The following is a 16743-nucleotide window of genomic DNA, read 5'->3' as shown; positions in this document are numbered from 1 at the left end:
GAGGCTGAATGGCCTCTGGTCAGGCATGGGCTAGTGGGGTTTCTTTGGGGAGGTGTGGGTCTGGATGTTTCTGAGGTCCTTTCCAGTTCTGAGGTTCTCAGTGGTCCTGACTGCTTATAGCCTGTTTGGTGCCCTGCACTCTCTCTACAGGACCTCAGACTCAGGATCAGCATTGCTGCCCTTTTATGAGACCCCTGCCTTAAAAGCTTCTTTTCTTTATACAACACACTAACAATGACAAACATGGTCTTAATTTCAATCTGTTAAATATTCATAGAGTCAGCTCTTGATTTTCCCAGTTATGAAATAGTCCCATGAAAATCTAAAGAGAAATTACTCTGAAGATCATTTATGTTTGTCTTTGGCTTCATTCTGAACTTTTCTTATTTACAGAAGTGAATTTGTTATTCTAATTATGTTGATCAGGTTAATATTAAAGTGAAGTTGCATTCCTGTGTACTGTGTCTTTCTGTGAGAGAACAGTGTCCCAGGCCTATGTGGAGAAGCAGGAAATACATTTGACACAGAAGCAGGAGGCATTTATATTTTAAAATACGATTATAGAGGAATGAGACAATCAAAATCAATTGCTATTTTTTTATTTTATCACATAAAGTAAAATATTTATGAAAGCAAAATGTTGGATTCTAACATCACATCAGTAAAGGCAGAAGAGACAGGAAGAGTTTACTACATGTTAATTTGTAGATTACTGCAAATCACCATACTTTGAACTCCATTCCATCAAATCCCTCTATAAAGTCTGACCTTAAAGCACACAATCACAGACAAAAAGAAAACAATAACATTCTTTCAGGACTGATTTGTTTCTTCTGATGAGATTGCAGACTGCAGATTATCAAGGGCCCCAGCTTCTGCAAGAGTCCACAGAAAGCACTGTTTCATTGACACCGAAGGACACAGAGGTAAGAATGGGTTAGTCCTGGGGTGCTTCACTACCTTTATGAATGACTTTGTCCCAGGAAAGTCACAGCAAACCACTCACTGTCTTCTCTAGGCATGGACTTAAATGCAAATAACACAGTGTCTGAAATCTTAGCATTTCTTAACTCTTCTACATTAATCACCTTGCAAGTCATTCATTTCAGACAGCACTAAATCCATCTATTTTTACATTGCTCTAAAAACAGAATAATATGATTTCTACAGAAATGTTTTCTAATATTGTGCTATTCGGCACAGCAGACAGATCCTTGCTACAAAGTCTCCTGGACATCATGAACAAAAAGGAAAAGGAGGTGAAAATCACTCTTGGGCTACAATCTGTATTAATAGGGGGAATTCTGGCATAGGTGAAACTATATATCCTTTGACTACTGAAGGGTCCTCTACATTCAGGACTTCCACCTTCTGGTGGCTGCTTTTCCTTCCCTAGGAAGGAGTTACCAACCCTTTCCCCCTTAAATATTTTTCCAAAGGTTTTGCCATGATTTGAATCAGGCAAAAGGAAAGGCAAAAAAAAAAACCACCTAAATTCCCAGGTTTCAGGTGAACCTCAGTTTTCTCCCAATTTCTTTGCTTTGCACTTTACCAAGATACTGACAATGAATAAAACAGCAGGGGCTTTGTGATATTTCAGTGCCAAGTATCTCTGCCTACTTTCTGAAGCAGCTGCTGATCTATAAACAAACACTTAAATGGGGGGGGGGGGAGTTTAAGATGGCTTTTGAATCTAAGAATTAGCCTTAAAAAAGAATGAATGAACACAAGTATAATTTCTTGATTTTCATGGTTCAACAAATAGCATTTTGATGTGCTCACAGTCTATAAAGGAAATAAATGTTCGTGCAGAATCCATTAATTTTCTTGAATTAATGGATGCGTAATTTCTAGTTTTATGCATGTACATGTACATAACATGTATTTGTATGCACATACAGGGTTATATGGGTTCCCATAATTTATCAGAATTAATGTGGTTTTACTTCATAATTCTATTTTCTCCTTCAGTATGATACTGTACTAGACAAACTTGCAGGAAGTCTAAGGCAAATATATGATCAGATAATATGGGGCGCTCTTAGTAACTCTAGGAGTTAATAAGACTGAGTGCCTGCAGAGGACTCAGCTGAAAGGAACCAGAGAGAAAGCCTGTGTTCAACTACAGGAGATATAAAAAATGCCAACCAGACTCTCCATCCTTTTCCTATGCAACATCTCTATGCAAGCCCAAAGAGGCCAGCTCCTGAAGAGGGGGAGCTTCCCATGGGAAAAGGGCAGGTATGGAATCTGAGACTTTCCTTTACTCTCTGATATTAATTGATTGATCAATACTTATTGGTTGATTTTTAAAAGAGAGTTTAGCAGGGTCATGGTACTAACTGCTGTTGATTTTTTTTAATTGTCAAATTACAACATCTGTGTAAAACCTGGGTGTAGGAAAGCTATAGCGTTCAGTGTTTTCTCAACAACTGTCCAGAGTGGTCCAGCATTCTGAGACTTGAGGAATGTAAAACAGAATGGAAAACGCTTTGACATACCTTTGAGATGCAAGTACGTCAGAAACTCAAGTACTGTGCGCACAGTGTTGTCATCAGCTGTGGGTCTTGCAAAGTGTCCTAGAAAGCATAAGTAGTATACCATAAGTGTATACCACATGGCACATTGAAGTGCAAAGAGATGTCAGAGCACCATAGGTTTCAAGATGGAAGAGGTTTCAGAAATCATTCTGTCCCTCTCTCTAGATAAGGAAGCTGAGTCCCAGAGAAGCTCCATGACTTGCCCAAAGTCAGAGGGGCTATGAACTGGCATGGCCAGTGTTTGAACCAATGCCTCTGATTTCCATCACATAGCCCTACATATTGGCCTCTCCTGTCTTTCTGCTTGGCCCTAGAATGCAGAACTAGAGAAAATGCATTGAAATAAGAGAGATGTGTATTTCAGCTCACTAGAAGGAATAACTTCCTGCCAGTGAGAGCTGCCCAAAACAGGATTACTCCCTGGGCAGGTGGTAGGTTCTCCCTCCCTAGAGGTCTACAGGTAGACTGGGTCCCTTGTCAGGGAGGGTCACAGAACAGATTCCCGACTAGGCACAAAGTGAACTAGGTGATCTCTGAGTTCCCTCCCTTCATAGAAACCAGCTGGTCCTCTGCTTTTCCCATCATATTATTCACCAATATTTTCATGGGTTGGGTGAAATATCCATTCTCTTTGACAGAAAAAAAATTAATACTAGGGTTTTAATGTTTGATATTTTATCTTCTGATAGTATACTATTTTCCTGTGGCCTGTAAGAGTTCCGGTGCTTCCTAAAAGTATGAAAAATATTCATTCAGTTTTAGTCCAATCCTCCTCCTAGACATGAGAATAGCTCATTAACCTAAGAACATATAAAAAGATCCTAAGTATTGTCCTAGAACACAGTTAGATGGAGAAAGAGATCTGGGCTTGTTTGTTAGGAGTGAAGGAAGGGAAGAGGATGTGTTGAATTACTTCTAATGACAATATATATATATATATATATATATGTATATGGTTCTCAAAGGGGCTGTGTCAAAGCATGACTAGTGTGCAGGACGAATAAGTAGACCAAAGCAGCTATACAATAAAAAGCCAACTGGGTGTTTAGGCAGAGAATTAATACACTCCATGAAGGGCGTAGTTCAGCTCTTTGAATGGTAGGTAGCCTGTTTATTTATGGTGCTGGCTACCTCAGGTGTCAGGAATTGTCTCTGCCCGTTGAGAATGTTCTTGGCCAGAAGGGGGAGCCCATGGGATGTAATAGAGATGAATGCTGGACAGCTCTCGCTTTGGTTCCTAGGTGCCAGGGTTGTAAAAGTCCTTCTGGACAAGCAGAAGGTTAAATGAGACAATTGTCTTTCAGTCCTCATTTCATCCAGTCCAGAAGGAGTTCCCACTCAATGCCTAAAGCACTGAGTTTGTCGTTAGGGGAGACGAATAAGACGCAAATGACATAGTCTCTGCAAGTCCCGTAAGTGGCATATGATCTGGTGGGGACATCAGTTATGTGACAAATAACTAATATTTGTTATGATAATAAGCACCAGGAGAGCCAAGAGGGCTCAGGCCACAAGGAAGGGACCTCTTGCCGTCAAGATGCCCACAATGAGGAGGACTTCGTTAGGGAAAAGAGAACAGACAGAAGCGCGGAGAGAGGCCGTCCAACGTAGATGTGAAGGCTGCCTGGGAGCCCAGTTTTGTGGGAGGGAAACAGTGGAGAGGAGCTGGGAGTGTAGATGGGGTTAGATTGTGGTGGGCTTTGAATCAGGATTATACATTTGGATTTGGTTCTCTAGGCAGTAGAAAACACAGAGGAGTGACATGATCAGGACGGGGCCTTATAAAGATTAATTTGGCCATAATTTGCAGGGTAAATTGGATAAAGGTGAGGCTAGAGCCTAGTGAGAAAACTCTTGTGATGGCCTCAGTAGGAGGGACATGAACTGGCGTGACCAGGAGGAGATGGGAGGGGCGCTAGGAAGGAAGGGAGGATTCTGAGGACTCAGGAGGGAGAAGAGTCTGATTGCTCTGGGGGATTCCTTTCGTCCTAGAAGCCACAAGGAGCACATCAGGTACCTCTCTAGCTCTGGGGCATTCGGAAGCTGGCCCAGTGGTTGTCTGGGAATGCTTTCCACCATGTCTGCCACCTTAAAACCAAGTCTGGACTAACTGCCATCCCCCGCTTTAAATGTGCTACATGGAGAGCTCCCTTCAAAAAGACAAAAGATTTTCTGAAGGTGTTTTTTAAACCCTTCCCTGAAATAATTCCTTTTAAATTTGGACTCAAAATGACTCCCTGATCCTGCTACTGAATATCTTATATGTCCACTCCTAGGTTTCCTCTTCTACAAAATGGAGAAAAAGAATACACTGGGGCGGCCAGGTGGCTCAGTGAGTAAGAGCACCGGCTCCAGTGTTGGGATGACCTGGGGATCGAATCCCGGGCTCAGACACTCAGCACCACACCCAGAAATAACTGGCCGTGTAACCTTGAGCAAGTTACTTAACCGCGATTGCTTTAAAAAAAAAAAAAAGAATACACTGACAATACTTGACAATAGATGTGAAAGGTTCTCATTGGTGTGTGTGTGTGTGTGTGTGTGTAAATGGAGCAACAGAGGGAGACCCCCTAGAAGCCAGAGCACCAGACCCTCAGCTCTGGGTTCTGCCCCTTCCAGGAGCACTGAGAATGAGTTACAGACAGAAATGAACTAAGGAAAATGTCTGGCAGATAGGAAAGTGGAGTGGCACTGCCCGTGTTCTTACCTGGTTTCATGCCATCTTCATCTTGGAGCTCCCGTTTGCCAGCAAGGCCATGCTTGTCATTAAATGATCTGTGGTTATCAACCGCATCTATTGAGTCAAGCAAAGAGGGAGAGAGTTTGGGGCGTCTTCCTCCAGCAGGACCAGTGGGGTTGTATTGAATTCCTGGGCCAGGGGAAAGGGTTCAAGAGCTTCTGTCAACATTCCAAAGAAACAAGGACAAGCAACATCAAGCTGAAAGCCGCTGACAGGCTCCATGTGGCGGACACTGAGGCTGCTTTTTGACATCAGCCTTCCCAGCCCAAGAATGACCTCACAGTCTGAACAGTGGGGGATGGTGGCAAGCTTGCAGCCCTGCTGCTGATCCCTTCATATATGAGGACCACAGGCAGGATTTGATTATGTAGGATTGAGACCCAAGATGGTTAGAAGCTAGCTCCTCCTAATAGGGGCCCTCAGGGGACCTCCACTTGCCCCAAAATAGAATCATAATGAGATCTGGGTTCTGACATGACATTTCCTGAATGGATCCCTCATGGAGCTGTTGAGAGGCCACCACCTTTATGATGAATATAGATGAGGTTGTTGCTGGGGAGGAGGGATTATTTCGCTGCTTCTGTTGCTGTTTGGTATTCCTAAAAATCCTTTTTCCCCCCTTTCTAGCAGTAAAGCACAAGAAAATCCACCAGAGCTATAGAGGAGAGAAAAAAGTCCTATAGGACAGAGGAACCACCTCCTTCCCCTCTCCCTTAAAGCTCCTTTCTAGCTCTATTTTCCTAGCCTCTGGCACACAATCATTTATTTATTCCACAAGCATGTATTAAATGCTTGCTACAGCATAGGCACTAGCCCTCATTTTCTCTTTATAAAAAGGAAACAGCTTCTGGCTATGGGGAAATAACATATACAGAGAAGCAAATACAGATTGTATACAATATGGCTACAAAGTGGTTTGATGGGTAGGAATGAGCAACTGGGGGCATCAAGAAAGCCCTCTGTAAGAGGTGGCCCCCGGGCTCAGCCTTGCTACAAGACTCAAAGGTGCTGAGGAAGGGCATCCAGGAAGGGGCCAAGGAAGGGCATCCAGGAAGGGGCTGGGGAAGGGCATCCAGGAAGGGGCTGGGGAAGGGCATCCAGGAAGGGGCCAAGGAAGGGCATCCAGGAAGGGGCTGGGAAGGGCAGCCTGTGCCAAGGCGCCACAGGCTGAAACTTGAACTCAACTCTAAGAGATCTGCATATGCATTTCCTTCTCTCTGAGGGTCTGAACACTCTTTGTGCCTTTGTAGACTGCTAGCTCCCTGAGGCTTGAGCCTGGCTGTTAATATAACAGCGCAGCAATGCCCATGAGGGGATGCTGACAGTACTGAAGCCCTTTGCAGGCTGCTTCCTGGAGGGGAAGGGATCATGCAAGCTACAAGGAGCAAGCACACTAGTTGCCTCTTAATAGCCAGAGCACTTAACAGCTAGCTCACTGGTTGTCTGGGAATGTTTTTGATGGCACAAGAAACCCACCATGCCTGCCACTTTAAAACAAATTCTGGTCTAACTCCTATCATCTGCTTTAAGTGGGATGCATGGAAAACACACTTCAGAAATACTCTCCTCTTCTCTAGCGTTCTAATCTGGGGGTTTGTTTGCTTAATGAGATATTTCAGAAACCACATAAAGAAAGGAATAGTAGCCATGATACAGTCAAAAAGTCTAGAGGACTGAGTCGGACCTGGCTTCTTATCCCCCATATTGACACAAATTGGCTTTAAGATCCTGATCATAAGCCTGGGTGATTCTCTTTCCTCCTCTGTAAAAGGCTAAGGTTAGGCAAGGTGAACTGTAGGAACCTTCCAAAGCTGCACTTCTGTGATTCCTTGTGTCAAATACACCAGGATACCCAACTATCTGAGCATCACAGACTGCAACCTCCCTGTCCCAGAAACTTCATGCCTCTCTCCATGGTAGCTAGTGTTTGGATTGGGTGAAACAATCCATCCTTTCCCAATGAGGAATTTGACCCAGCAGAGTCACTGAGAAGTCAAAAGTGCCACCTTCCTGGGCTGGGTCATCACAGGGACACTTCTATAAGAGCCTTGTCTCCATCCACATCCCTACTCTAACAGAGCACTCATGATATGCCCTGTCCCTCTCCTGGGAACCCTGAAAGAACATTTCCAGTCTGCAAAGAAAGCCTCTTATTCAGACTGGACTTACCTAACTAGAGAGGTGTTAGCTAATCTCCCCCAAAAGAATGATGAGTTACAGAGGGAGCAAGGATTTGGCTTTATGGGAAGGAGTGAGAAAGCCCAGGACAGTGCCTCAGTAATGCACAGATAGTGCTCAGCTCTCCCCTCTCCCTCACCTCCAGCATAGCTAACTGCTTTCTGGGGACGTATTGATTAAAACTTCAAGGTAATTCACAGGTGAGTAATTCTCCTACACCACCCCTCCCTGTTCATCTGATTCAACCTAATTCTTGTCCACATTCCCCCAGATTTATTTAGAGGTTTATCTGTAGATAAAGTCTTCATTTATCCCCGGAAGAATCTTTTTGTTTAGACTCACTCATCTTTATCTGTTCCAGACTGCACATTTTAATTCATTCCAACAGTGAATAACTGACTACGCATCCCTTTATAAAGGGAAGGATTTAGAAACATGGAATTTTTCAAGTTAAAAGCTCAGTCCAACCCCTTCAATTCATAGATGAAGAAACTGGGGCCTAAAGAAGGAAAGAGACTTGCCTCAGATAACTCAGCTAGTTAAACCAAGCTTGAAAGAAAGACTCCACATCTGTCTTATTCATCTCAGAGGAGAAAATAAATATCTCTTTCACTTACGTGGACCAAGGAGATAACCAGCACTGTTCAAGGTCCAGCCTCTCTTTTCCTTAGCCTTAACCAAAGGGAGAAAGAACAGTTAGGTGACTGGATTTTTTTTTTTACCTGCTAGAGATCCTAGCTTAGGAAAAACGTCATTACAGAACCTCTTTTGGTGTGATCTAACTTGATGTGAGCTGAGACTTACTCTATTTCAAGTAACAGGGTTTAAAGAATGAATGAACATAGCCCAGGTAACTTTCACAATGTAGAATGAAGCCAAGCATCCTTCAGGATGCCAGAGAAATATTTACAAATGAGTGAGTGGCATGAGCCACAGGGAGCCAGATTCTCCTGAGGGCATCTGCCAACTGGAGTGATTTAAGTAACATTGGAACCTGCATAACTCATTGAGACTAAGGAAGCCTGGGCCTCAGTTTCCTCACCTGTAAAACTAGGTGGTTAGGCTCTATGACCTCAGGGGCTCCTTTACTCTAATCTTATCTTTGATACAGCATTATGTATCAGGGATTCAGCTGCATGTCACTTTAAATCTAATGTACAAAAATGCAGATTCTGTTGGGAGTGCTGACAGTGCCTGGCACACCAATTACTGCATGAATTCACTTAGCACAAAGAGTATTCATTTTGCAAAATGGTTATCTTTGGGGTTCCCATAATAAATAAAACTCTTTTACTGAATTTTCCACGATTCCATTTGTCAGTATTTTATTTACACACAACTTTGCAGGTATCTTCCAGTAGGCTACAGAGTGGCCTGCAGACAGCAAGTGTTGCTTGTTAGTAATTGTTAATGCTGATGTCTGAAATTTCCTCTAGCTTAAAGTTAGTGGGGTCATTAGGGTTAGGGTTAGAAATGGTTGTGCAGATCGAGGTCTGCCTGTAATTCATTCAATGTTTGCCCAGCTGGCTGATCTAATGCAGTTTCCAACACAGCGGAATTGAACGGAAGAAGTTGTGGATGCCTTGGCCCCAAAGCCCACATCCTCCCTGCTTGGCCTTTAGCCCCCTCTTCCCAGTCTTCCTTTCCAGCTCCTCCCCATTGCCCGGGACATACAGGACACCTGGGGATTTACAAGCCTTCTTTTCTGATGATGAAGGGAGATATGCAGAGACTTTTTTCCCAGCTCAAAGCTGAGAACTTTTTCTGTGCACTGCCAGCTATGTATCAGGTAGTATTTCCACTGTTCCCTGAGATAACAGTGGGAGTTTGCTCCCATCTCCCTCCCCACTGGGGTTCCAGTGCACTTACAGATAACACAAGTCCAAGGGTCTCTGACAGGGTGGCACAGAGGATGAGGGAGGCAAAGAGGAGGGTTCGGGTGCACCTCTGCATCTGAAAGGTGAAGACAGGTCAGAGGTGAAAGCTAGGTAGTGGTAGAGGATTCCCCCGACCCCACCCCACCAAGGGGAGAAGAAAGAAAACAGGAAGGGGGCCATCAAACCTTAGAGCTTGGGCAGGAAGGGACCTGGGAGGGCATCTGCTTCGACTCACTCATTACAGCATGAATTCTGTGGGACAATGTTAGTGCCTTTCCTGTGTGCCCACTGCTTAGCCCATACACAGCGCCTGGCACATAGTGAGGCAAATGGAAGCTTCCAAACACTCCCCCACTCCCACCCCCAGTGACTCTGGCCTCACACAGCACCCACCACCTCCTGCGGGGGGTGGAGGGGGGAGCTTCTCCAGCTGCCCCCAGACCTTAGAGGCTCACCTCTCCTCTTTGCCTCCTGGCTTCCCTAGAGTCTCCATTAAAATCGCTTCTACATTCTTGGTGCCCCTTAGTGCTGGGGCTCTTGCTCCCTTGGTTTTCTCCAGTTGGTCTGTCTTTCCCATTAGACTGTGAGCTCCTTCTGATCTGGGACAACCTTTGACCTCTCTTTGTATCCCCAGTGCTTATCCAAGCACCTGGCACATAGTAGGTGCTTAATAAATGTTTGTTGACAGAGAAGTTCAGGGACTTTCCCAAGGTCACACAGGAAGAAGTGGATTTAGCGAGTTCACTGAGTGTTGAGCAACAGAGCCCCCAATTTCAAAGGTTTAGAATCTGCCCCAAACTCAAAGTCAGGGAATAGGAAAACCACTGACATCAACCATGGAGGGGCAGTTGCCGCCTGCTTGCCTGCCTGCAGGCAGAGGCTGCTGCCAAGCTGTCCGTTCCATGGACACAAGGGCTTCAGACACTTGTTCCAGGACCAGTTTGAGGAAGGACCTTTCACCAGAGAGAAACAGAGAAAGCCATCCCTTCCCCAGCTTTAGCTCAGGGCCTCTCAATCTTATCTGTCTCGGACGCTTTGAACATAGTCTGGCGAAGCCTGTGTACGCTTCTCAGAACCAAGTCTAAATTACTGAGGGAAATGGCTAAGTGTCCGTTAGAGACAAGTCAAGATAAAGCTGTCATTTTTTTCTAACTCGCCAAGTTCCTGGACATCTGTCCACATCTTCACATCTCTTTATGAACCCGTGCTCTGGCCCCCCAGGAAGCTGTCTGCTCCTCTGAGCCCCAAGGCAGCTTGGCCAAAGATACGGGGACCGGCACCTGCACTGAGCCGGGATGCTAGCTACACTCGATCCTCTGGAAGCAATCTGGGAGGCGGGGGGGACGCCTGGGAAGCTCCCGACTCGGAAGGAGGAGATGCTCCGAGATCTCTAAGCTGCACTGGACTCCCGCCCAGGGCCCAAGTTTAGGAGAAAGGCAGGCGCGAAGACTATTACCCGGAACTCTGGTCAAGACCACGGGCACGGCCAGACGACCCCCCCCCCCCCCCCCGCCCCAGACCGACCGGACGCTGCCCCTACCTTGAGCTCGGAGTGCCGGGGCGCTGGCTTGGAAAGGAGCGGACTCGCGACTGGAGGGCTGCGGACTGGGCGCCGGCCGGGCGGACTCTCACTGCATGCTTCAGGGGTCGGCTGGAGAGCGAAAGTTGGCAGGACCGCCAGACGGGCAGGGGCGGCGGGCTGGCGCGGTAAGGACAGGTGGCTGGCCGTCTCGCCTCCGTCCTCCCTCCAGCCTGAGTTCTGTCTACTTATGGGGCAGTGCGCCCCGCGGGGGAGCCGAGAAGTGGCTACGTCACCCCCCGCCCGCCCCGAGGGGGATAATTGCCCCTCAGGCGGGCAGCTGCATTAGGGCAGGACACAAATTACTGTCATCCAATTAGATGCTTTTGGAAAAAGCTCAGCGAGCCGAGCTGCCCGCCAGGGGAGGTGGCGGGGGTGGGGAAGATGGCGGAGGGGGTCCGGAGATAAGAGCCCGCCGAGGAGCTATTATCCACATTACCTGCGATCCGTCGCCCCCACCGCCTCCCAGGCGGTTGGCGGGGACGTGAGCTGACTGAGTTAACTCCGTGTCCCCCCGCCTCCGCCCCCGGCTGTCCAGAACCCCGAGGAGGAAGCACTACTGTTCCCACCTCCCACCCCACAGGCAACCCAGCCCCCCCAAAAGGGGGCCTCGAGCAGCCCACAGCTCGCCTCTCTTGAGAACCAGCATCCTATTGGGGGCCGGGAAGCTGGCCCAAGGGGAGTCATTTTTGGAGGCTGGTAGAAGGCCTGAGGGGGAACACGGGAGAGCCAGACCCCTTCCACTTTCCCCACCTGCGCCCCCACAGTGGCAGGCTGGCCTCTCTTCCTCGGAGTTCTTAACCCGGGGGGGTGATTGGAGAGTCTACTCTGATCCCTCTTCATCTGTGAGCCTCAGTTTCCTCGGTAAAATGGAGCAGTTGAACTAGCTGATAGCTGAGGTCCCTTCCAGTTGCAGGACTGGATTACGGTTAGGGTTAGGACCTATCGTCCTGATGGTCAACGCTAAAGCCAAGGTCAGGCTACCCTCGGATAGCTTATCTTCCTCCCTACCTAAACTATAATGAGCCATGGAATTTCCCATGTCTATAAAAGCCCTTTATTGTTAGACTTGTTCTAATTTGTTCCTCAGAACAAGCTTGAGTCCCGAGAGTACAGATAGATTATTTCTTGATGTGCAGACTCAGAGAGGTTGAATGAAAGACTGGCCCAGGATTCCACCACTAGCCTGGACCAGGTCTGAGGGACTCCTCAGGGCCAGGGCTCTGCTGTCTCCTTGGTGGCCAGGATCCTGGCCTATGAGCATCTTCTGGTATGTCCCCAGTGGCTGGAAAACTGGGCTTAGGTGGGTGCTGAGTAAACCCAGGCTGATGGAATATGTCCAGGGCAGGCAAAGGAGGGCCACTTCCTGTCAGAGACAGCAAGAGCCTTGCCGCAAGGGCAAGTAGGGGCTGGACCAGAGCTGCTAAGGAGGCCCTTCCTCCAGCTCCACTTCTATGATTCCATGATCCTGAGCCTCTGTTTCCCTATTTGTAAAATGTAGGAGCTTGACTAGGTAGTCTGGAGGTCCCTTCCAGTTTCCAATCTCTGAACTTCTGGTTGTAACAAATCATCCTTCAACACTTCTGGGTTCTGTAGTTTCCCCTCCTGATGTCACTGACATCACTCATGATAGAGAAAAAAGTCTTTGAGCGCTGGCCTCCAGGCAGCCCAGAAGAGCTTATGTGACCCTAGTCAAGCTGACTTGGACAGCAGCCACGCTGCTCTCAGTCCTCTGGGCTTGGCTGCAGGGGGCTGCCTGAGCTTCCATTCTCCATGACCTTGTATGGGGTTTCTTGGCAGAGATACCATACTGGTTTGTCCTTTCCTTCTCCAGTTCATTTTACAGATGAGGAAACTGAGGCAAACAGTGACTTGATCAGGGTCACACAGCTAGTGTGAGCTAGTGTCCATGTCTGAGGCTAGATTTGGACTCACAGAGATGAGTCTCCTTGACATCAGTCCTGCTGTTCTATACACTGTGCTGGCTAGGTGAAGTCTAGATAGAGACAAGACAAAGTCACTTACGTAAAAGTCCCTCTGCAACTCTGAGGCAGATGAGATGCTCATTATGCCTCTGGCCAACACCCCCCCCCCCGTGCCCCCACCCTACCTTGTCTCGGTGCCTCATTACATATCCACTCCGAGTTCTCTCTTCTCCTGTCCACTTGTGTGATTGAGTCAATCAGACCTTTTGGTCAGGCCAGAGGTCACTCATGGCCTCAATTTTCCTTGTCAAAAAGCTTTTAGTCTGTTTTTAACCAAGGAAATGCTAAACCTGAATTCTCAAATTGCCTATGAAAATAGTCTTTAAACCGACTTGTTTTCATGGTTTGTTAAGTGATCAGTTGTTAGCACCAAGGTTGGACTCCCCTCTTTCTGCTCCTCTTTTTCCATTAAAAGAAACTTTGGGATCATTTGTCTGAAAAAGACATTTCTGTTAAGCAGGAGATTTTTGTGGTGCCCCCAGGATAGCCTTGTAAGGTATTTCAATCCCATCTGGAGAGCTCCTGTCACAGATAATGAGGTTCACTCTGGCCCGGGACCACAAAGATTGGAGCCCATTTACATGGAAGCTTGGCGGTTCTGCCATGTTCCCCAAGATCTCCAGCATCCTACAGAAAAGCATAGATAGCCCAATGTTAGCCTATTTCTGTAGCTGTGAGCCATCTAGCCCTCTCCCAAGGCCTTTACTAGCTCACTCATTCATTCATTCATTCATTCATGCACTCATTCTTCACCAAACATTTTAAAATATTTTGTGGAAGTATTTTGTCCTTACTTCAGAGTCATTTTGCTCTTCCCTTCCCATTCCAATCCAGCTCAAACCTTCCCTTAAATAAGAATTTATTAATCACCTAGCAAAGTATAAAGACAATTGTCCTCTTAAGGGATGAATTATTTGGGAAAGACTCTATCAGAACCATGCACAAAGATATGAGGGACTGCAATCTGAATCAGCGGAAGTAGTGATCCCACCAGGGAGAGCTTTCAATTTGTTTGATTTGTACAAGGATCTGTGCTAAAGATTTAGAGAAAGACAATTAAAGACACATGTCTGCTCTCAGTTATCACTGACCTCCGGGAAGAGAACACAGAGAAAAGAGGACGGGACGGACTACAGACAGTCCCTCCACTCAGACCACTTTGCAGTTGAATTGGGTGTTGGTCTTAGTTGGGGAATCAGTGTGAGAGACTACACAATGGCCTGAGACCCTCCAGGGATGGAGTATTGTACTTTAAAGGGCAGATATAGCAATAGACTCCCCTATCTTGACGGGTGAGAGTGAGCCAGAAATGCTCAGCAGGACTAGGAAAGCCATGACCTTCAGGAGGACCTGAGTTCAAATTTAGACAAGTGACTTAACCTCTTCATTTCCTCCATTGTGAAACAGGGATAATAACCATGCCACCTTTGAAGGGCTGTTGTGAGGATAAAAGTAGATATTTGTAAAGCACTTAGCCCGGACACTTGACAATTCCTTGTTCCCCACCCTTCCCCTTCCTGTGGCAGGCCATCAAGTCTGTCAGGATGGAACTGGCAGGAAAGGTTTGTGAATAATGTCGATGGCTACTTCCTAGGGCCTGAAATCTGTGATGACCTTGTTAGTGAGCGTGGCTGATGTGCAAGTTCTGGAATCTCTGAAGATGCATCATGGCAAGTGTGTCTACATGGAGAATACTGCCTTTAGCTTGGATTTCTGTGTCACCATTGGGGAGACAAGGGAGAGCTGGACAAGATGTAGAGAATGGGAATGAAAGGGTTCCTCTGCCCTAGTCATCCCCCAGGAAAGTTCTCTGAAAATCCTAATGTGCCAGAGAAGTGTGAGCCACAGTAATGACGATCCCACCGACCAGAAGCTGCTTATACTGTCTCCCAAAAGCGACAGTCATCTGGCCTTTGCTTGAAGACCTACAGGAATGGGGAACTCACTCCCTCTTAAGAGAGAAGGTGGAATAAAAGGCCTCCAGTGCCCCTTCCAGAACTGAGTCAGCTTGTGATCCTGTGGCTGACAGATGGCCTCATCTAGCCAGGCTATGGCTTGGGAATGTTAGCATATAAAGCAGATTCTGAAGGGCAGGTTGGGAGGGAGGTAGATACTTGTGATGGACCAAGCCCAGCCATCACTACAGGTCCCTAGGCCACAGTCCAAGGTGATTCCAGACAATGAAGGGTGACCCTGGGAAGGGGGTGTTGTTTTTCTCTCTGGGGTGTTCACCTGGGGTGGGGAAGGGCACCTCATAATCTTCATGACCTTCACAGGGAAGAGTCTGCTGGGAGGAAGGGGAAGCAGGCACCCCCCCCCAAACACACCTTGACACCCTAGAGCAAAACCCTGATTCCTGACCCACTCCTACAGTTCTGGTAGAAAAGAGCCCACAAAGGGCTGAGGCTCATTAAGCTGGGGAGAGGGGTGGGCAACGTGATGGGGAGGGGGGCAGCCCATAGATAACCTCCAGTAATGAAAGTCCATTTGCAACAAGGAGCAAATGAAACTCATTTTTCTTTTGAAAATGCCTCCATTACAGTATATTACATGTCCTGGCCAAAAATCTCTCTTCTCATTTCTGTTCATGCTCCCAGGTCAATTAGATCACCCTGGCCATGTTTTCCCAGAACCAGCTTAGCCATCCATATTCTGCTTTAAGGCTGGCTGCTGCCTCATTAGGGTTGGGGGATGAGCTCACCCAGCCCCCAATGGTGAAGCCAAGGTGCTGCTAACACCCTGAGACTGAGTCACTCAGGTTGGGGGTGGGGGGCAGCTCAGCTTGTGAAAAATCCTGAAGGTGGTCATAGCTTGAGCTCAGGGCTGATTCATGAAGCCTCTTGGCTGTGAGAAAGATGGAGCCCAGTCTAAATGCTAATAGGAAGAACTCTCTTGCTGGTGCTTTCAAGTTAAAGACAGTACCAGACTGAATTTGTTCTGAATGCATGTGATTACCTGATGCATCATTCACTAGCAAGGACAAGATCCATACATTTGCTCCTCCCCTCCCCATTTTGGCCTGTTGGGGGCTCCTTGGTCCACATGATTCCCTATAGCCCATGTAGGGATGCACAGGATTCACTCTGGACCCAGGGGCAGGGCAGCTCAGCATCTCTTCTCGTGGTCTTAAACTTGAGTTTCCCTTAAATTCCTTCTGAAAAGACTCTTCAGAACCACCATCATTTTTGGCTATGCCACCATCTATGAAGAATAGTAGCAACAATAATAGCAGAGACAGAATTGGGCAGAGGGGAACAAGGAATGAAAATGTGGACTCCCAAAAGCCATTAGGGAAAAGTCACTCAGTCAGAATATCATAAAAAGGGGACACAAGTAGTGAGGGTTGGGGACTCCCTACAGAGGGCTACTGAAGTAGGTCCTGGGGACCTGAGGACAACAATTTATTCATGGGCTTGAGGATCTGATGAGAGCAATGGAGAGGTCTGCTGTCCTTCCAGACCATGGATCCAGCATGGGTCCATGGGACTCTAGGGTCAGAAACAGAAAGTACCTAAGGGCACCTAGTCGAGTTTCCTCATTTGGCACATGAGGAAGGGACTCAGACTGGTGGGACTTTCCAAGCTGATGCTGACTCTTTCTGGTGCTTCACATGGGCATATGGGGACATTGCAAAGTCAAGAAACTGATGAGCTTAGTTAGTTAGGGCCATGGGCACTGGGAAGGGTGTGGTCACATCCCTGCTGTTGACTGAAGGCAAGGACTTCAGAAGAGAAAAGATCAGGGAAGTCACATGCTCTGAGGCATCAACCTAAAGTCATTTTTTGCCTACATTGATTTAATTTTCCCAATTTAAAAAATGATTAATGAAAGCAGAGATAGTGTG

At 47.0% G+C, this 16743-nt stretch overlaps 1 protein-coding gene across 1 annotated transcript; it reads right to left on the bottom strand.

Moving 5' to 3' along the window:
* Positions 1–621: 621 nt before the first annotated feature.
* Positions 622–11117, bottom strand: GAL (galanin and GMAP prepropeptide). Its single transcript, XM_069066097.1, has 6 exons — positions 10876–11117; positions 9328–9411; positions 8076–8130; positions 5248–5334; positions 2502–2579; positions 622–875 (listed from the first exon to the last, which is right to left on the bottom strand). Exons 2-6 carry the CDS (start codon positions 9409–9411, stop codon positions 814–816), a joined length of 366 nt encoding a protein of 121 aa, XP_068922198.1. The 5' UTR covers positions 10876–11117; the 3' UTR covers positions 622–813.
* Positions 11118–16743: the final 5626 nt, after the last annotated feature.

This window comes from Petaurus breviceps, unplaced genomic scaffold (genome assembly GCF_028583685.1).
Source record: "Petaurus breviceps papuanus isolate PSGF00001 unplaced genomic scaffold, PetGlider_PUasm1.0 90721, whole genome shotgun sequence".
Lineage (NCBI taxonomy): Eukaryota > Metazoa > Chordata > Mammalia > Diprotodontia > Petauridae > Petaurus > Petaurus breviceps.
Note: the sequence above shows the minus strand (reverse complement) of the source record. Positions and strands in the feature narration are given on the sequence as shown.